The following is a 26918-nucleotide window of genomic DNA, read 5'->3' on the forward strand; positions in this document are numbered from 1 at the left end:
GACTCGGACTAGGTGATGCTGGGAGAGACCATTTTGAGTGACAGGTTTAGAGCTTGAAGCTTGGGAGGAAAGCGGCCAAAGTAAGTACATTTTTAAACCTTGTTTTAAAATCAAAACGCAACGGTAGCTTTACTTACAAACGCATCTCAGTTAATGGGAAGGTAAAAGGGTTTCTTTCATTTTACACACATGAAACAATGATTTCTGGGAAATGTGTTTATATGATCGCAAAATTGGGGTAATCAAGTTCATAGTAGCGGATGCAGGAGTATTTTCGAGATGCAGCTACAGTGTAACAGGGAGCATCACATACATTGTTGCAATTACATGACATATTAACCGTGTTGCTATTGCAGGTAGAGATGACATTGTAACTATGTTGTTGTTAATAACATTTTGGCACGCGTCCCATGTGTGCCGTCATTCCTTTGCGCCGGAAAGGTACAAACATCAAAAGGAGGCGTTGTCCTCCACACAATTTTATGCAAAATATCAACAACCTAATTGAATGTACTGTAATATCGTCGTGCAAAGGGAATTGTTGCACACTGCGACGCACTGAAGTCGAGAGAGAAACAAAGGTGGCAATACACCGACGTCCACGGTGAGCAATGGATTTGCAGCATACGATGGGCACGGGTAGCTAACTAGTCACAGTAGCTAGCTTGTGTGCTAGCACTGGCTGCAGCTAGGTACTGTAGCTAGCTAGCAAACTACTGTAATGGCTAGCAGCACTCAACTTGCTCCTAATTATAGTGCAACAAGTGAGCTGTGTAACATGTTCATAGCTAGCTAGCTAATAATGATTTACCTTGCAAGCGACTAATAATGTATTTATTACTAGCTATTGAATTTATGTTGCATGACAGTCAAATGTTTGCAAGCACAGCCAGGAGAAGGGTGAAAGGAGGCGTGACATTCTTGATTGATGGATACAATTTCGTGTCAACATGTAAATACAGATGTTAGTTATCCAGGCATGACAGATATATTCCACATCTCCACAAAGCTGCAGTGTGAATAATCCTTTACCTTCCACCAGTGACTGATAGCCATGTCTTTTGACATTGTTTTCTAGTCGGCATTTGATTGAACGCTTCTCTTCTTTTCCTCAGTGATGGAGACAGATGGGGACCAAAACCAGGGCTCTACCAATGGAACCACTCCATCAGGGGTGAGCTCCCGCCCCTCTCAAATGAACTCCATGTCCCTGTACGAGAGACAGGCTGTGCAGGTCAGTAACTGTGGGTGGGTGTGCATGCATATGAATGGGGATATTATGTATAGCCTAATGCCTTTTTCTGACATGGCAATCCCAAGTTGTCCTCAGTGTCACACAGGATCATCTGTAATCCTGCCTGTAGTGTAGTTATCTCATTATCACTGTAAGCGCTCGTATATCAACCTGTAGGCTATTGACAGTGCAATGGCATTACTCCCTCTCCCTGTTTTCTATCTTGTGCAACTGAAGGCCCTTCAGGCACTGCAGAGGCAGCCCAACGCGGCGCAGTACTTCCAGCAGCTGATGCTGCAGCAACAGATCAACAATGCCCAGCTACAAAACCTGGCTGCAGTACAACAGGTAAAGAAGCATCTTTATGAACCACCCCTACTAATAATGCATGCTCAGAATAGGGGACATGGGTGCTGTTTTGACATGGTCAGGTTGCGAATGTTTAGGCTATAGGATGACAGTACACTATGTTGAAACGTCATCATGAGGTTTGCTACATAGTCCGTTTTTACTGCTCTAAACTTGACCAGGATAGAGCTTCTGTCCATGCAGTATGGCAGTGGCTTTTGACATTAGTCCCTGTTGTCCCTGTTCTAGGCCACCCTTGCTGCCAGTCGTCAGTCCAGCCCTCCCGCCAACAGCACCTCTCAGACCACAAGCACAACAGTCACATCTGTACGTTTACACATCTATGAGAACTAGTAGGCGTGCTACCCAAAATCACTGATAAGAATACAGCTTCAAAGAGGCCACTCCAGTAATATTTACTTAAAACCACAATTTGCTGTTTGAGCATGTTAATGACATTCTATATATTTGAAATCACTGGCACCTGCATTGTTTGATTGTCTCCAAACTAGTCAATACAGTTAGCTTTGATTGTTCTCAAGTCCACTTTTTTTCCTTTCCTCTTCAGATGAATGTAACCACTTCTGGGGGAGGGGCCGTAACCAGCACCCGCGCTATAGGCCCAGGCTCCTCCGCGACATCCACTATAAGCCAATCAGTGCTGCTGGGCGGAAACGCGGCAGGACAGGGACAGATGTATCTGAGAGTGAGAACCCATGCACTGTTGCCTGATTCACACTATAAGGCCGACCCGAACAAAACTTTGCTGGCTTAGTTCCAATTCCATAATGGTGGATGTATAACCAGGTCAGCACAGTACAGCTTAGGGCTGTGACGGTCACGAAATCTAGTCAGCCGGGGATTGTCAAGCAAATAACTGTCGATCTCACAGTAATTAAAGCCAGCATCTCCTGGCTTCCACACACAGCCTACAAGCCACTGAGGCAGACCTTTGGAACATCTACACTTTAAAAAGTCTAATAAATCCATGTAATATAGCCTACACCTTCACAATAAATCCATTATTTATTTTAGACTGGTCTAAAGAAACATGATATGAAGAAAATGTAGTCTATTTCAGAAGAACAGAATAGCAAACTCTAGGGCCTCCCTAGTGGCGCAGCGGTCTAAGGTACTGCAGTGCTTGAGGTGTCACTACAGATCCGGGTTCAATCCCGTGATGCATTACTTTCGCCTCTCCCGAGTCCGTACGGGAGTTGCGGCGATGGAACAAGACTGTAACTACCAATTGGATATCACAAAATTGGGGGTAAAAAGTTTTTTTTACATTTCGAGAATAGCATTCTCTGAGTTGTCCTTATGTTAGGCCCTGATCTGGCTATGGCTGTGGGCTACACTAGTTCATTTAGCAGACAAGATTTGCTTAGAATTCCATGGCATTATTTTATAGTCTGAAGTATACAATTGAACAAAGCTGAATAAAATAGAAAGGATATTTTTGCCAAAGGATTTGAGGGAGTGCGCACATGCGACTATTCTTTGTTGAGCGGTTAACATAGATATAGGTATGCTTAATTTAGAGTTATTAATGTATCTTTAATTGTTCTACCAACTAAATGTTTTGATGTGACTAATGATGATTTGAAAAAAGTCACTTGAAAGGCATGAGCTCTGCTTTGTTTTTTGCGCAGACTGCACACACTTCGTCAGTCTCTCATTCACAATTTGAGAAACACTTGATAATGCCTCGAATTTCCGGCAGGATCCCCTTTGTGTGGCCATAATGCACCCTAAAAAATCCATGCCTTTTGCACCCCTTCTCACTGAGTGCTGCCTGCTCCGAAGCACTTTTCACTCACACCACTCTCCATCATGTGATCTGGTCTTTCTCACAGGCTACAAGTGAAGACAGACACATCGGGGTGCGTATTGAAGATATTGGAAGAACTGTCCACATTTACTTTTTGTCAGCCAACAAGTTGAGTAGGCCTAACAAACAGAAAAGTACTAGCTTATATCAATCTACTGTCCCCATAGTACAAAAGTTGACCTATTCTGTGCGAGAAAGAAATATTCCAAACATAGTCTGGGACAGTTGTGGGATGTGATAGATGCCAAATTAATTAACTGCTAGCATCAAAAAAACGTTTTATGCAATTTGGCTGACGCAACAGATCAGAACATTTAACTTAAAATGTTGATCAACTATTTGGCTATTTCTTCACATTATAAGCGCAGCAATGCGCACACAGCAGTAGGCTATAAGCGTGAATGTTCCATTAGTGGGAAAACACCATTATCAAAAGTGCTTTTATTATAAAGGTGCATTTTTATGGTTATCTTCCCCAAACTTGAAACTCGAAACTCACGCGCTGCTTATGTATGCCAGTTAAGCTCTATTTGGCCACGTTAGTTGTGATACAAACCTTATCAAAACATATAGGCCTATGGGCTACATGAGGTGTGGACTATGATTCGAAGAGAAAAAAAAGGCATTGTTTCTTGCCTTAAGATGGGCATCAAGTGATAATATATAATTCACAAGTGATAAGCTAATATTGTCACCCATAAGACTATTCTTTAATCTTGTCTTTACATATACTAAATAATATATGTGTGAAATCCGTTTTGATTTAGAATGGACCATTATCATGCACATGTCTCGAAACAGGGGCAGGGGAAAAAATACATGTCATCTCTGCACTTAAATAGCGAATGGAGGACACTCATCCCAGCCAGGTAGGCTATACTCCTGTTGTAAAGATAAGCAATGTGCTTAATATTTGCTTAATATTAGGAAAGTTGAGAAATAAATATAGTAGGCCTAGCCTATGGAAAGCTGATGGGATCCTCCTCTTTTTAATAGAGGCCATCACTTTGTTTTCTCGCGCAATTGCATAGCCTATAGAAGTGTTGCGCAACATGAGCTCATGGGCCCTCATTAAGTGTTTCATTAGATTTTCGATTACATTTGCATTGATGTCAGAATGATTAGAGGGACAATAGAGTGCTGAGTACCAGGCAGTTAGCAAGTGTGGTAGGCTACTAATAACTAGCAGTAGCATCAGAGCTTGGAGAAGCCTAATTAGTGACTAAACGGTCACGTGGAATTTGACTGCCTTCATGACTGGTAACCGCTGGTGTGGTGGTAATACGGTCACCACAACAGCCCTAGTACAGCTTAGCTTGGTTTGGTTTGGGCTTGGCTCAAGAGTGTGAGTATAGTGTAGTATCAGCTTTTGTCATTTGCTTCTATGAAAGGACTCTTTGATTGACAGTCTCTTTTGTTATACTGTAGGTGAACCGGTCTCTGAGGTCTCCCCTCTCCTCCCAGCTCATCTTTATGCCTGGCAGCACAGCAACCACTGCCATGGCAACAGTCACCCAGCAGCCACAGACTCAGCAGCAGCAACAACGGGAAGATACACCTACTTCCTCCAGCAACCAATCAGACAATGACCAGGTATGGATCAACTTTGTATTCGTGACTGAGAACATTGGAGTGAGTCCTGCTTTAGTGATGTAATCTAGAAGAGCTCGTTCCCAGTCCTGTTGGTGCTGTCTTGCCTGTTCCTGTGGCCATTACAGCACAAACAGATCTGGGACCAGGCAAAATCTTGAATATTTGTGCGTTCAAACTACAGTATTGGGCTCTGAAATTGGTGAAACTCTTGCTTGTTCTTCTCTTGCATCCCTCTCTCTGGCCTCTTCTTTCCATCAATCATTATACACTCATCTCCCCCTTTCTTTCTGGGCCAGGTACAGAACCTGGCTCTGCGATGTGTCGGCAGTCCCAAGGGGGTCGGGGTCAAGACTGAAACCCCAGAGAGGGGTGAAACAGGTGGGGAGTGAAATCGCAGCATACCTAGCCTTACATACTTAGCATACTTCCTTACCTGTTAGTTATTAATTTCCTTCCTCATTCTTTCCCAGCGACCTACTCCCTTATCCAGTCATCTCACCAGCAGTTCAACCAGTCCACTCCACAGTCTACCACTAAACCAACCCAACTGCAACAGTCCCACATCAAGATCCCCACCTACATCCAGAGCTCCAACACCAACCTGTCCTCTCTCAACCTCAAGACGGGCAACCACCACTCCAACGCCTCCTCCTCACCCTCCACCTCACAGCTCCTCCTCTCCGGACCCAACTTTGGCCGGGGCGGGGCTATCACCACGGTAACCTCCGCCGCCACGGCGACGCACATTCTGGTGCCCACCTCCAATGCGCCCACCCAGTCCCACAGTTACCAGGTGGCTGCTGCCACCATCAAGCCCAATGTTAGTGCTCAAACGCTGGTGGTTCAGCCTCTGCAGAAAAGCACTGTTAACGACAAAGGAGGCCACGGGAACGGTCCCGTTCCAATCCAGCCGAAAACTCAACAGGGTCTCCGTGTGCCCCTGCAACTGCCATCCCGCAACCCGCCTCCCATCCTCCCTGCACCCCCCGCCAACAATCAGACTAGTGCCGCCCAGCCCCCGCCGCACATCCCAGTCCAGATAGTAGGAGCCAGGCAGAGCTCCATAGGAAGCCCCCAGGCTTTGGCCTTGGTCCAGGCCCGGAACACCTGCTCCCAGGATGGAGCTACTCTTCTGAGTAGTTCCAGCAGAGCCAGCATTCTCACCATGGTGGCTTCCATCACTTCCAGAGAGGGAGGGGTGATAAACCGACGGACGGATTTAAAGAGCCTTCAATCAGCCCAGGAAGCCCTCCCATTGGCCCACATCTCTCACGTGCACGCGCAAGCCAATCAGAATCAGAGCCCTGGGCTGAAGCCAAATCCAAATTGCACCTTGGCCAGCAGCATCTCCTCTCAGTCCCAGACAGCCATCTCTCCTCCCACCCTCTCCCATTCCTCCCACACTTTACCCCTGCCTTTGGTTGAGGCGAGCAGCACCGTAGTGGCTGCCAATGGAGAGTCTATGTGTTCTCAGCCTCCCCAGGTGAGTTATTCATTACTAATAGCACTGATAACACTACAATTTACTGATGTTTCTAAATGACGTAGTGGTTGTCGATCCCATTTGTGAAGTAATGACATTCCTCTCAGGGTAAGTCGATGAAGAGGAAATCCGAGTCAGTCGCAGCCAATGACGAAGATGGTCCCCCTCCTCCCCACCTTCTTCCAATGAGTGAACACTCCCCTGCCCTCTCCTCCTCCGCCATGGAAGCAGGTAAGGAATCAGCTAATAAATGGGCCCACTTGTCTTCAATACTTTGCCTTTCTCATTCCTCTCGTTTACGACCACTGAAAGGAGGAAAGGATAAGAGTGCAAGGAGACAATTTTCCACCTTGGCCCAGCCACCAAGCTGACAAATCCCCTTGGATCAATACCTATGCATGATTCCAAAAACCTCACGTTTGCACAGATTTAGCCACTGTGGCCAGGCAGACTTGTTTAAAATTGTTCAAAAATAAATGAAAAAATCCTTTCTCTCCCCCCACCCTTCTTTTCTCAAGGCCCTGGTCCACTTTCTCCCTCCCCCTCTCCCTCTCTTTCCCCTGCTCTCTCGATGTCCCGTATGGGGGGTGGCCAGGGGGAGAGAGCCCCCCCTCAACAGGCTGTGGTCAAACCCCACGTCCTCACCCACCTCATAGAGGGCTTCGTCATCCAGGAGGGAGCTGAACCTTTCCCTGTACATACAGTATTCACCTTGGGATTTGTAGTTTTTTGGAGAAGTTGTAGCTCTCATATACAACATTCATTCATACCCTTTGGGGATATATACCACCTGATATAAATAATGACATGTACTGTAGATGTACTGACATGTACTGTACAATAACGACATGCACGGTAGACAATATTCTCAATTCCCTGTAATCAGTATTGTTGAACACAACACATTTTGTTCCTGTATTTTGATTGACAGGTGAGTGGGCCAGTGAAGGAGCCAGCTGGCGAAGATTTGGCCATGGACAATCTAGACACTAGTCAGCCTGAGACTGTGAATACACCTACAGGTTCGGCTCAGACCACAGTCCCAGGTCACGTTTCCATCAAAGCCTCTGGTTTGACCACAAACTGCAATTGGTATCGTTCTTTAAACCTTTTCCTGTTCTCTTCCCAGTGCTGAAGTGTGAGTACTGCAAAAGCTTCGCCCCGGCCAGACAGTTTAGAGGGACCAAGCGCTTCTGCTCCTTGACCTGTTCCAAGAGGTACAGTCATAGTACAAATTCACTGCAGTATGCTGTATGTCTACTATATATCATTATAAGTCTACTATATGTCAGTATACACTGAGTTTACAAAACATTAGGAACACCTTCCTAATATTGAGTTGCTCCCCCTTTTGCTCTCAGAACAGCCTCAGTTCGCCGGGGCATGGACTCCACAAGGTGTCGAAAGTTTTCCACTGGAATGCTGACCCATGTTGACTCTGCTTCCCACAGTTGTGTCTAGTTGGCTGGATGTCCTTTGGGTGGTGGACCATTTTTAATACACGCTGGAAACTGTTGAGCGTGAAAGCAGCGTTGTAGTTCTTGACACACTCAAACCGGTGCGCCTGGCACCTACTACCATACCCTGTTCAAAGGCACTTCAATATTTTGTCTTGCCCATTCACCCTCTGAATGGCACACATACACAATCCATGTCTCAATTGTCTAAATGGTTAAAAATCCTTGCACCTATCTCCTCCCCTTAATCTACACTGATTTGAAGTGACATCAATAAGGGATCATAGCTTTCACCTGCATTCACCTGGTCAGTCTATGTCATGGAAAGAGCAGGTGTCTTTAATGTTTTGTACACTCAGTGTATGCCTACTACATTCCTCCATGTTGCTCCAGGTATAATGTGAGCTGCAGCCAGCACTTCCGCCTGCGACAGGGGGGTCACCTCTCCCACTCTGACGAGGACGGGGTCCTGAGGAGGAGGGTTCCCCACAGGACCAGCTCCGAAATCGCCAGTGCCAAAATAGCCGGGAGACCCTTACCAGTCAAGGTAATGGTCAGTTGATCATTGATAGTTGTACACTTGTTTGTGAACTGACATGGATGACTGAAGAGACTTCTGTCACGTGTATCACTGTCTGTCCAAACTAAAAAGGGTGGAAAGTATGGCGCTCTCTAGATGGGTTTAATTCACTAACCCTAATTTAAACGTTTACCTTTCAATCCTCAAATAGCCTCAAAATCTGCTTGACGGTAATGCCATATTTGTCGTGTTCAAGCGTGGCCATGTTGTGACTACCCTGTTGCACACGTACCTCTCACACAGTCCTGGTTCATTGTCTACAGTGCCGCTCCGAGTCCAGCCGATCGGAGGACGTCTCCAGCTGCGGGGAGGAAGAGGACGACCCCATGTCCCTCTCCCCGGCCTCCTCTTCTTCCTGCCACCAGCCTCCGCCCACACTCCGATTGGAGGGCTCGGAGGTGCCCCACTTCCTGCCCGTCAGCCCCGCCCAGTGGAGTGTGGAGGAAGTGTCTCAGTTCATATCATCACTGCAAGGTTGGTACCACAGAGATGAGCTCTATATTGTACTTCAGTTACTATAGAAATCATTGGTTGATACCATCAGCTTAGAAGGACATGCGTTGTCATGCAACAACACCCAAATGCTACTCTGTGTTTCTGTTGCTTTTGAAATCTAGAATTACCGTTATCTTACATGTTTTTTTTTGTTGTGCTTTTTTAAATCCCTCTATTATTCTATGGTGTTGAGGTAGCAGGCCATTGCTATTAGATTTTCACCATTGTAAATGCTATTCATGTTATTGTCTTGCTTACCGTCTCCCCTTCCCTCTCTCTCTTTCCTGCCCTCTCTTACTCCCAACCTCCCTTTTTCTCTCCCTCTCTCCTCTCCTCCTTTTCTCCTCTCCCAGGCTGTGAGGAGCTGGCGGACCATTTCCTGTCACAGGAGATTGACGGACAGGCCCTGCTGCTACTCCGAGAGGAGCATCTCATGTCCACCATGAACATCAAGCTCGGGCCCGCCCTCAAGATCTGTGCCCACATCAACAACCTGAGAGACTGAGAGGAAGAATGAACGGAGGAAAGGAGAGGTACTCCCAAGAGAAAAAGAAGAGATGGAGAGAGAAAGGTGACAATATGGCTGTTGAAATGCATTTGAACCGTATTAAGTGGGGTCCCTGTTGATTTTACTATGTTTTGTCACAAACAGAATGAAAAGCGGAAAAATGAGCCTTCTATCCACAAAACGTGGACCTTAAATGTGGAGTATTATGTTATATTATGTGAGTGAGTGAGAAAACCCTTTATATGTGTGTAATATTTGCCTATATATTTAAATATACCTTTGTTGGCTGGACTGCCTTTGTTTACGCTGTAGAAAATCATTGTGGAAATTGTGGCCTTTAAGTAGTTTCGACGATCGAAAAATAGTACTAGAACGGAGTCGTCCGTAAAAAAAAAAACGTGTTTCATATCATTCCTTATTTTTACGAGTCGTTAGGAATGGTAAGGTCATGTAAAGCAATGGACCATTGCCTTTGCCAACCATTACTGGGGAGTAGCAAATATATTGGCCTAAGAAAACTTGATAAATAGAGGGAGACATTTTCTGTCCGCTGAAATGAGCAAGTAACTCACAATTGGTGCACAGAATTTATATTAAAAACACATCCTTTTTAAAATGTTTGTGAAGTGGCAGCAATAATCTATGTGGATCTAAAGTACAGGGATACCTGATCCAAGTGATACCATCCCATAGGCTACTGCAGTTTTCCAAACATGTTTCAGATTATATGCCCTCATGCCTATTTGAAATGTTTGTTTTTTAACCTCAACGGGATCGGTGTCCCTTAACCAGGACGGTTGTTGCTCAATATGCGATAATGTGACTAGAAAACATTGTATACAATAGCCAACTTTCCGGGACATAGACATGTCTTATATGGGCAGAAAGCTTCAATTCTTGTTAATCTAACTGCAGTGTCCAATTTACAGTAGCTATTAAAGGAACAAAATACCATGCTATTTTTTGAGGATAGTGCACAACAACAAAACACTTTTATCACAGCAACTGGTTTGATACATTCACCTCTGAAGGTAAATAATGTACTTACATTCAGTAATCTTGCTCTGATTTGTCATCCTGAGGGTCCCAGAGATAACATGTAGTTTTGTTTGAAGAAATCAATTTTTATATTCAAATGTAGGAACTGGTTTCTACAGTTTGACCCCACTGCTGTCTCTAGCACCACACCCACCCCGCCCGGCCATCTAGATGTGTGAAGCTTAGGGTCTTGATCCGTGATCCATCATGTATGACATTCCTGGGAGTGTGTAAACTAAATGTTTTATTACCATAGCATTTTTGTATGTCCTCTATAGTTATGTACTTGAAAATGTATAAATTGACCAATTCGGCACATTGGGAAAACTCCTGGCAGACTTGATGCAAAATATTGTGTAGCGAGGTAATTCTTCACCGAACACGTCTGAAACTTTGCATACACACTGTTGCTATCTTGTGGACAAAATCTAAATTACACCTAGGATCTTATCTTAATGTATGGCCTTTCTCTTGCATTTCAAAGATGAAGGAACCAAACAAAAAAATGAAAACGCATGTTTTTAGATTTGTATTATCTTTTACCAGATCTAATGTGTTATATTCTCCTACATTAATTACACATTTCCACAAACTTCAGTGTTTCCTTTCAAATGGTATCAAGAATATGCATATCCTTGCTTCAGGTCCTGAGCTACAGGCAGTTAGATTTGGGTATGTCATTTTAGGCGAAAATGTAAAAGAAAGTTCAGATCCTTAATCTTAAGTAAGGTCTTTGCAGATTTACACACAGGAAGAGCTATTTACAGTAGTGGACAGAAAAAAGTCACCAAGGTCGTGCTCATTAGGCATCAAACGGAAGAAAACTGACTGAAACAGAGAGGGACTACCTGGATTTATCCAATAAGAATCAGTCATTTTCATGCTGCGTGCCCTAATGAACATGACCCTGGGTTGTGGTCTTCCTCATAGCTTTCCTCATAACTTGCACCTATCCAAGGCTCTTGTTACAGTAGCAATGACTGTGGCTATTATGAATCATCTTATGATTAGGTGCTCTGTTAATTGTGTGTTTACATTTTAAGCTTGGAGAAGGCTAGGCCAATATCACGCAACACAAAAATAAAACGACTACTAGGACAACACGCAGAAGTGGTCGTTCTTTTATTTTGCAACTGAAGTGAGGAGTGTTGTGGATACTTAACTGTTATGTGCAATAGCTAGTTGGGCTCTTTACGTGACAGTCCTACGGCTGGTTAAGACTTCTGAGTTTGTCAAGGCATATTTGTTAGGCAGGGATCCCAGCTCAACTAAGAAAATAAAGAAAGGATTCACTTTGCTTTGTGGTACGGCAGATGCCTTAAAGGGAAAATCAGGTGATTTATGAGATACATGTACGATGCAGCATCATGATGGTGTGGCTGGTGACACTTCTTGAATATGTTCAAAACTGCTGACATGCAAAACATTTTGGGACTGTATTAAAAGTGTGGGGGGGGGGGTAATACCAAAAGATTGTTCGAGTGGATTTTCCCTTTAACTTACCTTCCCTGCTGGGCTAGATTTTATGATGATGAAATACTCAGCCATTTCTATTTGATTAAATGGTAGACTGATGGCACAGTGGTTGTTTAAAGGGTTTTAAAGTGTGAGTGACCACAGTTTACATGTAGAATTATATATCTGCTAGTGTGGGATAGAGACCGAAGTAGGGCCTTGGAAGACACTGGCATTGTAGCCTGCAGGGAAGGTTCATTTGGTTTTCCGTTGGAGCCACATAGATATTCAGTATATAGACAGTGGATAAATATAGAAATACACATACATACATACATACATACACTGAATATAGCAAACATTAGGAACTCCTTCCTAATATTGAGTTGCACCCACACCTTTTTCCCTCAGAACAGCCTTAATTCATCAGGTCATGAACTCTACAAAGGCATTCCACAAGCATGCTGGCCAATGTTGACCCCAACAAGTTGGCTGGTGTTCTTTGGGTGGTTGACCATTCTTGATACACACGGGGAAACTGTTGAGCATGAAAAACCCAGCAGCATTGCCGTTCTTTTATTTTTTTGTAATCTTAAAAAAAACTTTTACCCCTTTTTCTCCACAATTTTGTGGTATCCAATTGGTAGTTACAGTCTTGTCTCATCACGGCAATGGATTCCGTATGGATTCGGGAGTGGCGAAGGTCGAGTGCCGTGTGTCCTCCAAAACACAACCCGACCAAGCCACACTGCTTCTTGACACAATGCCCGCTTAACCCGGAAGCCAGCCGCACCAATGTCAGCGTGCACTGCACCCGGCCCACCACAGGATTCGCTAGTGTGCGATGGGACAAGGACATCCCTACCGGCCAAACCCCCCCCTAACCCGGACGACGCTGGGCCAATTGTGCACCGCCCCATGGGTCTCCCGGTTGCGGCCGGCTGCGACAGAGCCTGGACTTGAACCAGGATCTCTAGTGGCACAGCTAGCACTGCAGTGCCTTAGACCACTGCGCCACTTGAGAGGCCCAGCATTGCCGTTCTTGACACAAACCAGTGCACCTAGCACCTACTACGATACCCCATTCAAAGTCACTTACATTTTGTGTCTTGCCTATTCACCCTCTGAATGACACTCATACACAATCCATATCTAAATTGTCTCAAGGCTTAAAGATCCTTCTTTAACCTGTCTCCCCTTCATCTACACTGATTTGAAGTGGATTTAACAATTGACATCAAAGAGGATCATAGCGTTCACCTGGATTCACCTGGTCAGTCTGTCATGGAAAATGCAGGTTGCTTTGTATATACATACAGAACAAAAATATACATTTGTTTACATCCCTGTTAGTGAGCTTTTCTCCTTTTCCAAGATAATCCATCCACCTGACAGATGTGTCACATCAAGAAGCTGATTAAACATTAGGATCATTACACAGGTGCACCTTGTGCTGGGGACAATAAAATGCCACTCTAAAATGCGCAGTTTTGTCACAACACAGATGTCTCAAGTTATAAGGGCACGTGCAATTGGCATGCTGACTGCAGGAATGTCCACCAGAGCTGTTGTCAGATAATTTCTCTACCATAAACCACCTCCAATGTAGTTTTAGAGAATTTGGCAGTAAGTCCAAACGGCCTCACAACTGCAGGCCACGTGTACCCACGCCAGCCCAGGACCTCCACATCTGGCCTGTTCACCTGCGGGATCATCTGAGACCAGCCACCCAGACAGCTGATGAAACTGAGGATTATTTCTGTCTGTAATAAAGCCCTTCTATGGGGAAAAACTCATTATGATTGGCTGGGCCTGGCTCCCTAGTGGGTGGTCCTATGCCCTCCCAGGCCCATCCATGTCTGTGCCCCTTGCCAAGGGATGTGAAATCCATAGATTAGGGCCTAATTAATTCATTTCAATTGACTGATATCCTTATATGAACTGTAACTCAGTAAAATCGTTGAAATTGTAGCATGTTGCGTTTATATTTTTGTTCAGTATAGTTATGTCCTGATACCTGAGTGTTTCTTCAGTCTCTCACATTGTATTGAGGATAGTATGGCACCTAAAGATAAACAAGATTTAGTGTTTTGACATTTGAAACGCTCATCCAGCAGTCTTCACGATAATGTGAAAAAGCGACACTGCATTTAAGACCTTGATTTAAACAAGAAGCCCAGGAGCCAGTCAGAGAACAGTGTAATTGTAGGCCTCTCCATATCCCGCCTCGTGCAGGTACTTCTCAATGTCCAGTGGCCCAGGCACTCGAAGAACTGGCCTATTGTTGGCACTCTTCTCTCCTGATTGAAGCTTCCGGATCACCTCAGCCAATGCAGGGCGCTCGTGTGGAGCGTACTGGCCACAGGACTTGATTATGGAATACCTGAAAAAGGTACAGTAGCTTTTGTAACCAATTTTAACTGGTTTTGTGGGGATCATTGTGGCCACCTCTACCAATGTCTAAGAACTAGTACTGTTATGTGTTTCCTGTGGTAACCTAGGTCATTATTAACGGATTATTACTTAATGTGGTCGCTTACAGTGAGTTAGAACAATTAGCTGGTCTCTTCTGAGTCTTTCCCCTTTGGAGGTATTGAAGAAGGTCATTGGCCATGACTTTAGGGAATGGTGGGTCACCTACAAAGTGGAGGATTAAATGAGATTATTAGGGTGTGTATACATGATAAACATATCCATGAGATAAAAGTTCAACATTTGTGATGGTTATAACAGTTCAACAGACCAGTAATGATATGTTATTTATTTAGAAAAGCATTTACCTAGTGTCACCATTTCATGGAGCAGGATACCAAAAGACCAGCTGTGCAAAAAAGGATGGTTGGAAAGATCACTGTCAAAGCAAAAAGTCTGATGACTTTTTCGTATTATATGGCCAATCAGATTGGCGACTTACACGTCACTGCTTTGACTGACAAGTCTCCTTGCCAATACTTCTGGAGCCTGCCACTTCCTCGTCTCAGTGTTCTCCAGCTCTCCTGGAGTTCCTGCTTGTGTTTTCCTGCGGTATGCTGGACCCAATCCCCACAGTTTAGCCGTCAGGTCTCTGCCAACCAACACGCTCCGAGCTCCAACGTTGCCATGGATACAGCTCTGACCATGCAGGTATTCCTGAATACACAAGAGAGGATGCTGTGTTTTACAATGGCTATGGGACATTCAAGCATGTAAAAGCCATTCATACAGACGAATCAAGTAGGTAAGGCCAGGAGTTTTTCCTAAACACATGACTTGATCAGGTAAAACTATTGGCTCTACTTATAAATTAAAATGATATGCGTGCATTAACCCTTTTACATCAGTTGTCACAAAGTGATGGAATCGTCAGATCGACATTTTCATAGCATATGCACTCAACTTGAACTATCATTTTCAATTGTAGACATACGGACAGAGATAGATGGAAAGGAGAGAGAGATGGAGAGAGAGGGACCAACCAGAGCAGAAGCCACTTGTCCTCCCATGGTGAAGATGTGCTTCTCTGTGATGTCGCATGGGGACTCCCCACCTGTGTCCTGCCAAGAAACAGCACTGTGAGTCTCCATTCACACTAGCACTAATGGTCATGTCCATACTCACTGTAGTCTATATGATTACAGAGTGTTTGCTCAGCCTCTTGAGATCCACGTACAACTCGAATGTTCAGGCAAACCTGGCGACAATTCACGGTTTACGTAAAGGTTGTGCAAGGCAGATCTCTGGCTAAGACCCGTCCCTAACACATCAGGATCATGTTCAGTATACTCCAGTCTGTAGCAAAATGTTTTGGTGACACAATCATCTTTCTTCGGACAAGTTCAAGTAGCCTACCTCTTCGTTTCACTCTGTTTAAAAAAGTGTTCTCCCTATTGAACATCCCCAGCCATTTGGCAATGTAGGAGTACCCATAGAGATATATAGAGGACTCATCATGGATATAAGCCATTTAAGCATGGACATTGCCATTGAAAGCTGCCACCATGCTTCACCCATTTTAAAGTAGTCAACTGGGTGGGGATTCCTATAGGTCGTAGCCTCAGTGGCACTGCCCATGCGGTCATAGATATAAAGTGGAGTCCTCTATCAATCTCTATGGGAGTACCATACCTGTCGACACCTCCATAGGAACCCCAGCAGGTCCCTGTGCTCCAGTTCCTCCATCACAGTGATGAGGGGGGTATGTAGGGAGAGCACGCCTATCAGACAAGGCAGGAAGGGGTGGGTCCCCAGCTCAGACAGGAAGGAGGCAAAGCCCAGGAAGGACTGGCCCTCGCTGGCATCAGCTGTCTCTGGGGGAGAAAAGGTGCATGTTGAGATTTACTACATTGCAGTTGGACTGCGTAGAATCACTGATCTACAAATGACCTAACATCCCTCATAACTACTCAATATGTTATCAAGATTAGTGATTCTGTGCCTCGCCTTGCTCAAACTGATCCCCTCAAACACACCGAATGTGTTGTATTTTTTTTCCTTCTATACCTGGCAGTAGGCTACTGAAGGAAAATGTAGTCATTTTTGTCATGGGTTGGCCTAGGTCTGTTGATTTGAATATCGAATCAAGATGTCATAGTGACACCAAGACCAGGTAACATCCCCAACATTTCATGTTTTATACTCACAAGCCTGAAGGTCTTACAATACACTGACTGTCAGTCTCTGGATGGGAGCGTCTATTTTATATCTCCAATGTATATCAAAGAATGTTACCTTTAAGTGTCCGTAGAATCACATCTCTGTTGTCCATCCTTGCCCGGTAGAGGGTGACAGAGTCGTTCGGTTTGACAAAGAAGGACAGGGGCAGTGGAGTGACTAGGTTGAAAGAGCCATGCTGCCTCTCTCTGGGCGTCTCCGGTACTGCAGACAAGGTGTCTGGGGCATCATGCGGGGTCGGAGTGCTCATAGGTAACTCCTCATGCTCCAGTGGGTTCAGCTCAGGAGGAGCTGCAGGTGAACAGATGGGTATTACGCATATATGAAATTATATATATGAAATTCCTCAGACCTAGAGATGCAACTCATGCAATATAAAACAAAAATAAGTCTCTGCCTATGTAAGCTTTTTAAAGTAGATAAATACACCATAATCCAGTACATAAATATATGCCAGGAGTTAGTCTAGTTTTGGCAAACATTTACATTAACACAGTGGTGGAAAAAGTACCCAATTGTCATACTTGAGTAAAAGTATAGATACCCTAATAGAAAGTTACTCAAGTAAAAGTGAAAGTCCAAAAAGCAAAAAGTAAAAGTCTAAAAGCATTTGGTTTTAAATATACTTAAATTATCAAAAGTAAATGTAATTGCTAAAATATACTTAAGTATCAAAAGTAGAAGTAAAAATTACAGTGGTGGAAAAAGTACTCAATTTTCATAGAAAGTTACTCAAGAAAAAGTGAAAGTCACCCAGTAAAATACTACTTGAGTAAAAGTCAAAGCATTTGGTTTTAAATATACTTAAGGATCAAAAGTAAATGTAGTTGCTAAAATATAAGTACTACTAATAAAAATTCCTTATATTAAGCAAACCAGATGCCACAATAATTGTTATTTATTTATTGATAGACAGGGTCACACTCCAACATAATTTACAAACAAAGCATGTGTTTAGCAAGTCCACCAGATCAGAGGCAGTAGGGATGACCAGGGATGTTCTCTTGATAAGTGTGTGAATTGGACCATTTTCTGTCCTGCTAAGCATTAAAATATAACGAGCACTTTTGAGTGTCAGGGAAAAATGAATGGAGTAAAAAGTACATATACTTTTCTTTAGGAATGTAGTAAAGTAAAAGTTGTCAAAAATATAAATAGTAAAGTACAGATACCCCCAAAAAACTACTTAAGTAGTACTTTAAAGTATTATTCCTTAAGTACTTTACACCACTGCATTAAAAGTCTAAAATAAACAATATGGCAATCATTGTGCTTTAGCAATTGACTAAGTATGTGCTTTACAAAGTTTGTAAATGCTTACTACTGTAGTTCTAGTACAGAGTTAGTCTCGGATATCCCAGACCTTAGAGCATCATAACCCACTGGGCACAAACTGGTTGAATCAATTGTGACGTGGAATCAACGTGGACAATACATAGAATTTGAAAAAGTAATCAACGTGAACTGTTGTTTTTTGAGGGTGAAATTTCAACCATAGGATTATGTCATCATTGTGGCCAATTTTCAACATAGACAAACCTAAAATATGTTGCATTTGTACCTTTGAAACAACATCAGCTGTTCTATATCCATTATCATAAAAATAAGAAAAACAATAGGCTGGGCAGCACCTCCTAGTGGAGAGTTGATCTATCTACAGCACCTCCTAGTGGAGAGTTGATCTATCTACAGCACCTCCTAGTGGAGAGTTGATCTATCTACAGCACCTCCTAGTGGAGAGTTGATCTATCTACAGCACCTCCTAGTGGAGAGTTGATCTATCTACAGCACCTCCTAGTGGAGAGTTGATCTATCTACAGCACCTCCTAGTGGAGAGTTGATCTATCTACAGCACCTCCTAGTGGAGAGTTGATCTATCTACAGCACCTCCTAGTGGAGAGTTGATCTATCTACAGCACCTCCTAGTGGAGAGTTGATCTATCTACAGCACCTCCTAGTGGAGAGTTGATCTATCTACAGCACCTCCTAGTGGAGAGTTGATCTCCAGCTATTCATTTGGTCTCCCATCCAGGGTTTTAACCAAGCCCAGCTTTTATATTTGTCACTGACTACTTCCAATGAGCTATCGTGAGAATGATTATTGAGAGATCCCTTAATAACTGAATATATTCACTGTTGCTATTCGTCATTCCAAAGAGTAGGTTTAACAGAGCAAATGAAATGTAGCCATACTTCATAAGTTAAATACAGTGTCATCAATTAAACTATTTAGACTTATATAGCGTTTGCAAAGTCGTCAACAGCTATTGTTTCAATTCAACCCAGTGTTCAACTACAAATAGACAGTACATATAGGCCTAGGGTTTCAAACTTTGAATTCAAATGTAATCTTCAAGTTAATCATGAATACTTCGGATTCACCTCTCCATCTCAACCCAAAAGTAAAGTTAAAGAATAGTGCATTTAAAGTTTAATTAGATTTAGTCCTATTCTTTAACTCAGATTGTTGGTTGAGATGGAGATGTGGATCCAACATATCAAGGATTAATTTGTAGACAAACTGGATAGTTCCATCTGTTCCACTGACTTAGTCTGCCTTTAATTCCAGTTTGTCTACAAATGAATAATCGATACTTTGGATTCACGTCTCCATCTCAACCAAAAATACAAGTTAAAAGATTATGACTAAATTAAATCGAATTGAACTTTAAATGCACTTTAAATCAAGTTTGATTTGATTTAGTCCTATTCTTTAACTTTGATTCTTGGTTGAGATGGAGAGGTGAAGCCAACATATCCATTTTTAATTAGACTAAACCAGACTAAATCAGTAGCACAAAAGATACAGTGCATCTCCTTCAAATGTTGATATTTGATACACAATTCAATTACATTTTCTCAATACAGTAAATAGCCTATTAAATAGACGACAAGTTAACAAATAATATGTTACGACCTCTTAATGCTCGGCTATGAAAAGCCAAATGACATTTACTCCTGAGGTGCTGACCTGTTGCACCCTCTACAACCACTGTGATTATTATCTGACCCGTCTGGTCATCCATGAATGTTTGAACTTCTTGAAAAACAATCTGGCCTTAATGGAAATGTACGCATATAATCTCTACCCGACACAGCCAGAAGAGGTCTGGCCACCGCTCAGATATTGGTTCCTCTCTAGGTTCCTTCCTAGGTTCCTGCCTTTCTAGTGAGTTTTTCCCTAGCCACCGCGCTTCTAGCTTCTACATCTGCATTGCTTGCTGTTCGGGGTTTTAGGCTGGGTTTCTGTATAAACACTTTGACACTCTGTCCCGACTGACAACACAACTTGTAAAGACGTATTCAACTGGAGCGTCAATACATTGCCGGAAGCAACCCATCTGTCTAGAAAGACTTGTACAGAGTGGGAAGATAAAAGTATGCTGACTCATCAGTCAAGCTCATTGGCATTACATCAGTGTGCACACCAACTTACCCTCAATGCCCTGTAGGTTCTGTCTGGCACTTTGCCTCTGTGTGTGTCTGCTCAACCTTCTGGTACTGTCTGGTCGGGCTAGGATTATGCTGGGTCGTCCGCGGATTCCCTTTCCAGGGCAGCACCTCATCAGGAGAACGATTAGCAGAGTGACCAGGAAGCTCGCAAGGAGCAGGATGGGCACGATGATGACTTCCTGTTTGTACACTGTGATCTCTGAGAGACAGAGAGCGAGAGAGATCAATATCAGAGTTAGAGTATTACTACCGTTGGGCACTTTAACAAGGCACTTAACGTCTAACCTGCTACAGCTGACCCCGTGCTGCAAAAGGACAACATTTGTGAATCACATTGGGCAACAATAGAGTGTAAAAGAACCAGAGAAATATAGAATGGACATTTGAGGATGGCTATGAAGAAGCTTATTTTACAATACTATTCTTTGTCTGTCTCCCAGAAATGGTGATCTTTGTGTTCTGTAATGTCTATGTCAACACTATAGTACATGACATTTAAAAGCAAGCAGGTGTGGTCTGGCATTTGTTTTGATAGTCAGAAACATGAGTAGGATACACTTGAAGTGGCAAGAACAATACATGCCAATAGGAATGTACAGTATCTGTCAAAAGTTTGGACACCTACTCATTCAAGGGTTTCGAAGAATCTCAAATATAAAATAGATTTTGATTTGTTTAACACTTTTTCTGGTTACTACATGATTCCATATGTGTTATTTCATAGTTTTGATGTCTTCACTATTATTCTGCAGTGTAGAAAATAGTAAAAATAAAGAAAACCCCTGGAATGAGCAGGTGTGTCCAAACTTTTGACAGGTACTATATGTCAGACACGTAATTACTGTTTGTCAGGGATGATTTAGTGCTCCTCATTCATATCATCTTATTTCATAAGCTACTTACAATATGTACACTGCCTTCATTTAAAGGTCCAATGCAGCGGTTTTTATATCAAATCATTTCTGGGTAACAATTAAGTAACTTACTATGATTGTTTTCAATAAAAGAAATTGTCAAAAAAGCAACACATAGCTTCTTATTAAAGAGCAATTTCTCAAGCAAGAATTTAGCTTGGACTGTCTGGGAGTGGTCTGAGTGGAGAGGGGTGAGAGGTTTGGAACTCTTATTGGTCAATTAAATTATTTACCACCTGGTGATGTCACCAGGCAGGCCAAAAGTCCATCCCACCAAAACAGGCTGAAATTCCAGGCAGTCTTTTCAAACCGCTCTTACACTAAAAGGGCATTATCATCATTTTCACAATATTATTCTAACCTCGTAGTGTGCAAATATATTTTAAAGCACAGGAAAATCTAGTTGGACTGCACTCGGCCTTTAAGTGCAACGGAAATAGCATACTGAAAAAGGTGTAGATTGTGGTACAACATGTTTGCGCCACACCTTGATTGTTTGGCTGAGTCTACCTACAGTGTGCCATCTAAAGTAACTGGAATACTTAAAGCCAATTGTTATGAAATTAACAGTCTGGTTTTTATTCATTCTTCTTGTTCCTTAAAATCTTCTGGAGAGTCTGAACTATCTTTCCTCTAACCTGTGCTGCTCTGTAGACGTGACAACGTAGCGGACAATGCGGCAGACCCTGTGTTGTTCCCAGCCTGTCTTGTGTGCATGCTGGATATGAGTACTGTGACAGCAAATGCAACACATTTCTGTTATCTCTGTATAACGGATCAAAAACTATTGTATAGTGTTTTCATTAGGGAACGCAGTGGAAAATGGGTGTTTCTTATTGGACAAATCTAGGTCGTTTCCTTTATACTCGTTTGGTACCTAATAAAACCAGTGCCTCTAATCTATATTTCACAGGTCTGATGCTACCTATGTAGCGTTATCTATCCAAAATGTTTTCTAGACGGTTGAAGTGGCTTCATCGTGTTGGTTGCAGCTCCTTTGCTACAGCTCTGTTTGGTAAAGGCTGGGAAAGGGAACAAGTCTCCACCATAGGCAGATTTCCATATTTATTCAATTTGACAAATTATCTTTACATAGCATAACCATATATGTTTGGTTAAAACACAAAGATGTTGTGTAAAAATTGACTGTGATGTTGATCATATGTCAGCACAAATAGAATCTCAGTCAATGGACAACCAGTTTGTGACAGAATGTCAAAGCCCACTTTTTACACTGGTGGGAAGATTAGCAAAACTCCCCAAAAATATATCAGTGGACAGCTAAATGTAACCTGGTTAAACATTTCCTTATTATTTCCATAACATTGTCTATCGCAGTGTTTCCCGACCCTGGTCCTCGAGTATCTCCATCATTACACATCTTCGTTGTAGCCCTGGACAAACAGCTCATTGAGGGCTTGATGATTAGTTGACGAGTTGAATCAGGTGTGCTTGTCCAGGGTTACAATACAAAATGCGTACTGTTGAGGATACTCGAAGACCAGGGTGGGGGAAACACTGGTCTATCAAATCTTAAAGAGTCCAAGATCATGGCGTGTTTTTAGTCAATGCCTTTGGCTTGGAGACCCAACAGCTAATGGGTATATAAGTTATAGAAGGTGCAAGACAAGGCGACGCAGGAGAAGTAGAGAGAAAAAAACGATCATGAGAGAGGAGCACTTACCACAGACGGTGTCCCCCGGTTGACACTGATTATCAGCATCAGAGTAGGACGACATCCTGAGGAGTGGGAGCGAGCAAACATACAGGCATCATCGTTAGATTTACCACCGGTCAGCGGCCTCATAAAGCCCTCGGCTGTAACGACGCAGCGTGGAGTATTCAACACCTTCTACTGTCACACAAGACACATAAAGACATCTGGAGTCCATTTTCTCCATCTCGAAGTCGGTTCCACTGCATTCTTTCATTGTTTCCCTCTAATCGGGGACTGATTTAGACCTGGGACACCAGGTGTGTGCAATTAATTATCAGGTAGAACAGAAAACCAGCACGCTCCGGACCTCGTAGGGTAAGAGTTTAGTGCCCCTGATCTAGACTAATCAATGTCTACTTTAGGAAAAGGAAAAATAATGTACACTTGTACAAGTGTCATACAATTTCCATGTTTTGCACTTTTTCCCCCATCGATAAAGATGTCAGTGTGAGTATTTTGAACCCCGGTACATGTTTTTGTTATTCTGTCTACATATGTTTTGACTGCGCTAGTATAATTGATGTAATCTCAGAGAGACTGCTTCCTGAATGAATAACCTAGATTAACTCTAGATATTGGAATCCCGAGTAACTATGGTATCTGGGTAGATCTGATGCTGAGGCAATTTAAGATACAGTAGTGTGACTATGGCTATAGTATAATCACACTGACTGCAGGAGGTGTACAATATGGCATACCACGCTTGGCATTAAGGATGTGTCCTAATCACGTAAAAGCCTGGATGGGTTGGGCATGCCGGTTGATGTAAAACATCTTCCCAGCGTGAAATTGTTCTGATTGTGTTGTGATTGTGACGTCATGTTGTAAAACATTTCACAGCGTCAAAACGTTCCCGGTCAATAATTGCACGCGCATCTGTGTGGATGGCTGAGCTCGTGCAGATGTTTCTCACACGCCCTTGATTTAGCTAGCTAGCATGATTAGCTGTAAACTGGTCGAGATGGGTTGTTCTAAGAAGTGTGCAGTTAACTTTTTTTGTTTAGCTACCAAACAAACAGATATATGCACTGTCAAATGAAAACATAGCGCCCAAGTCTTTACAATCGCCAAAAAATATATTTCACGCGCGAGTCCGGGACCTCACGCCTCAACAAACCTCTGATTGGTCAGAATCAATAATCCTGGCCACCGTTGATTGGCAGATGTGTGAAGCAAATGCGTGTGCCCACAGAAGTATTTTTTTTAGGTCTAAGGAGGGTGTGAGAGAAACATACGCACGAGCTCAGCCACATAAAGAGATGCGCGTGCAAATATTGAACCGGGAACATTTTCACGCTGGGAGAATTTTTTTTACAGCATGACGTCACAATCAGAACACGATCAGAATGATTAAAAACTATTTCACGCTGGGAAGTTTTTTTTTTTACATGACACCGGGGCATTGGTGCCGCGTCATTGGTGGTATTTAGTCTCATCACACAGTCTGACTTTAATTGGTCGCGATTCATTCTCTGATGACACTGCTGTTTGAAGTTATTTCCATATGATTTGGGCATGACATTTGAAAAATGCTAACACAGACTGGCTGGCTGACTAGTATTCTCCAATGGAATCGTTGATAACCTCATCCTATCAACAGTGGAAGTGGACAGAATATCATTGTTCAAATTCAGTAGGCTGGTTCAGGGCAGGTCAATGTGACAAGTAATTATTAGGGGCTATAGTAGGAAGAGACTGGGTGTATCTGAAATGGCACCCTATGACCTATATAGTGCAGTACTTTTGACCACAGCCCTATGGGCCCCACTACATAGTGAATAGGGTGACATTTCAGACGCATCCCCTGTTTTCGTTTGTCACCACAGAGATACATTGACAGTTCCCTGGACATTTGTTTCTTAAATGGAACTACAATTTTGAATCAACTTGTGAGGACAGGGATTGGGCCAATTCTCTTTCCGCTTGCTTGAGGATGGATTTACTGCTGTGCAAATGTCAAATGTAAATGTTCAAAATGGCAAAATTGATCAAATACACTGTCACCTTAAGAACCAGTTGTGTTGTTTATGCAGCCATATTTAGGATTATAATACTATAATAACATCCTTTACTTACAACATGGCTGCCTAGCTTGGGGGACCTGTATTTACTCAACAATGTTATCATTGTCTTGCCAAATGATCATACAAGACGACAAGTTGACTATGGTAGAAACAAATTGGTTAGCCATGCTATGTCCTTCTCACCTTACTTTATTTCAGGTCACAACCTGTTTAGATAAAGGATAAATCAAAGGAAAAGTGAAACTCAACATGTGAAAGTTACCTGACTCTACCTACATTTACATTTTAGTCATTTAGCAGACACTCTTATCCAGAGTGACTTACAGTAGTGAATGCATACATTTCATGCATTTTTAGTTGTTGTTGTACTGGTCCCCCGTGGGAATTGAACCCACAACCCTGGCGTTGCACACACCATGCTGGCGTTGCAAGCACCATGCTCTACCAACTGAGCCACAGGGAAGACTAACCTGGATGTGGTTATACCAAATTTGATATAGGCTTAGGGTGTGTTTTGTTTTGTCACCTAATTCTGTCACTGTCCTCAGGTAACAATAATGAGTCGCGGTCACAGTACACTCCTCCACATAGTGTTGTTAGGAAGCACATTCTGACAGCATTTCTGCGTTTTCCCTCCCTCACCTCTTTACAAGTATGTGTGTCACTCAACCAGCCTGGCTGCATTTCTCTTTGACATGCTTTTCTCACACACAACCCCCACACACATACACAGCACATAATACAAAACATTCAACTTTTAAGTTAATACCTGCCTGGCGCCCGAACAAAATATTTATCTTTACCCCTCTCTAATAAACACCACTACAATATATTGGACCTTGTATTTTAGTCGACAATGTATTTTACCCATTTATTTTAACCGTAACTGTACATTTCTTCACAAATGTTGTGTCAACCTACGTGGCATGCTCCCTGTGTAAGGCTGAATCTCATTTATTGTGTAATGGTATTACGTCCTCAGCATCCAAAGCTCCTCATAGGAAGCAGTAGTATTATCCCGTTTTGATATGAGCTCCTCATAAGAAGCAGTAGTATTATCCCGTTTTGATATGAGCTCCTCATAAGAAGCAGTAGTATTATCCCGTTTTGATATTAACTCCTCATAAGATGCAGTAGTATTATCTTGTTTGATATGAGCTCCTCATAAGAAGCAGTAGTATACTCACATTTGATATTAACTCCTCATAAGAAGCAGTAGTATACTCACGTTTGATATTAGCTCCTCATAAGAAGCAGTAGTATACTCACGTTTGATATGAGCTCCTCATAAGAAGCAGTAGTATACTCACATTTGATATTAACTCCTCATAAGAAGCAGTAGTATACTCACATTTGATATTAACTCCTCATAAGAAGCAGTAGTATACTCACATTTGATATTAACTCCTCATAAGAAGCAGTAGTATACTCACATTTGATATTAGCTCCTCATAAGAAGCAGTAGTATAATCACGTTTGATGTTAACAATCGTCTATTATAATCCCCATGTGATAAATCCAGTTTGTGATATTTGCCATCTCCCGCTTTCCCAGCCTCTCTGTCAATCTCTCTCTTCTGTTGTGTGTTTCTTTCCTCATGTCTCTCTGCTTTGTAACTCTCACAGGTTAGCCCTGCCCTTTGCTGCACCTTTTCCTCCTCAACCTTATCACCTCTACCACGGTGAGTTCTGTTTTTAGACTTTTGGTGTGTGTGTGTCGTTTTATTGTGTAAAGTGCTACGGTGTGTGGGTTTGCGATGCCCTCACAACTATTTTAGTCTCCTCCTAATCACCGGTGTCCATCAAAGGTCAAAGGTGTTGTCGATTCACAGTGCCTCCAAGTGGCCAGTCAACACCTGCGATTTCCATTACTTTTCTCAAAGTGAAACGGCTCTATCCACCCCTATCAACAATCACAGGCACTGAGGGCGTTGGGGAAGTAACTTAGGTAGTATTAGGCTTTTGGTGCACTGTCACTAGCTCATGAATGAGGCAATGGAAGTTTGCCCTGCCTTACAGTGGTATGATACTGTATACACGGTGAGTGGCTTTGCAATGGCATGTTGTTTTTTTTGTGTTTTGTAATCACTCATCAGTTTTCCAACACCATCGGAAAAACACCCATGGAAACTGCTTGCT

At 42.8% G+C, this 26918-nt stretch overlaps 2 protein-coding genes across 9 annotated transcripts; one reads left to right on the forward strand and one right to left on the reverse strand.

Annotated features, from left to right (window-relative positions):
• LOC106588438 (polyhomeotic-like protein 1) lies at positions 1 to 11670 on the forward strand. Of its 6 annotated transcripts, none has more exons than XM_014177442.2 (15): positions 1 to 80; positions 1116 to 1234; positions 1472 to 1582; positions 1832 to 1909; positions 2151 to 2288; positions 4842 to 5006; positions 5303 to 5384; positions 5477 to 6489; positions 6597 to 6720; positions 7008 to 7183; positions 7421 to 7535; positions 7619 to 7706; positions 8340 to 8493; positions 8790 to 9000; positions 9375 to 11670. In XM_014177442.2, coding segments are annotated over exons 1-15 (2727 nt in total). In that variant the 5' UTR covers positions 1 to 79; the 3' UTR covers positions 9527 to 11670. The 6 variants fall into 6 exon arrangements, with proteins under 6 accessions (XP_014032917.1, XP_045565804.1, XP_045565805.1 ...); XM_045709848.1 differs by having other exon boundaries at positions 7421 to 7511; XM_045709847.1 differs by lacking the exon at positions 1 to 80 and adding an exon at positions 334 to 604.
• Positions 11671 to 13690: 2020 nt separating this feature from the next.
• Positions 13691 to 26590, reverse strand: LOC106588437 (tyrosine-protein kinase STYK1). 3 transcript variants are annotated; one of them, XM_014177437.2, is made up of 11 exons: positions 26214 to 26590; positions 22724 to 22779; positions 20109 to 20324; positions 16730 to 16963; positions 16127 to 16308; positions 15478 to 15555; positions 14937 to 15151; positions 14803 to 14843; positions 14563 to 14659; positions 14180 to 14405; positions 13692 to 14087 (listed from the first exon to the last, which is right to left on the reverse strand). In XM_014177437.2, coding segments are annotated over exons 1-10 (1317 nt in total). In that variant the 5' UTR covers positions 26216 to 26590; the 3' UTR covers positions 13692 to 14087; positions 14180 to 14209. The 3 variants fall into 3 exon arrangements, with proteins under 3 accessions (XP_014032913.1, XP_014032912.1, XP_014032911.1); XM_014177436.2 differs by having other exon boundaries at positions 13693 to 14405; positions 26214 to 26588; XM_014177438.2 differs by lacking the exon at positions 26214 to 26590 and having other exon boundaries at positions 13691 to 14405; positions 22724 to 25114.
• Positions 26591 to 26918: the final 328 nt, after the last annotated feature.

The sequence above is a fragment of the Salmo salar genome, chromosome ssa27 (genome assembly GCF_905237065.1).
Source record: "Salmo salar chromosome ssa27, Ssal_v3.1, whole genome shotgun sequence".
Taxonomy (NCBI): domain Eukaryota; kingdom Metazoa; phylum Chordata; class Actinopteri; order Salmoniformes; family Salmonidae; genus Salmo; species Salmo salar.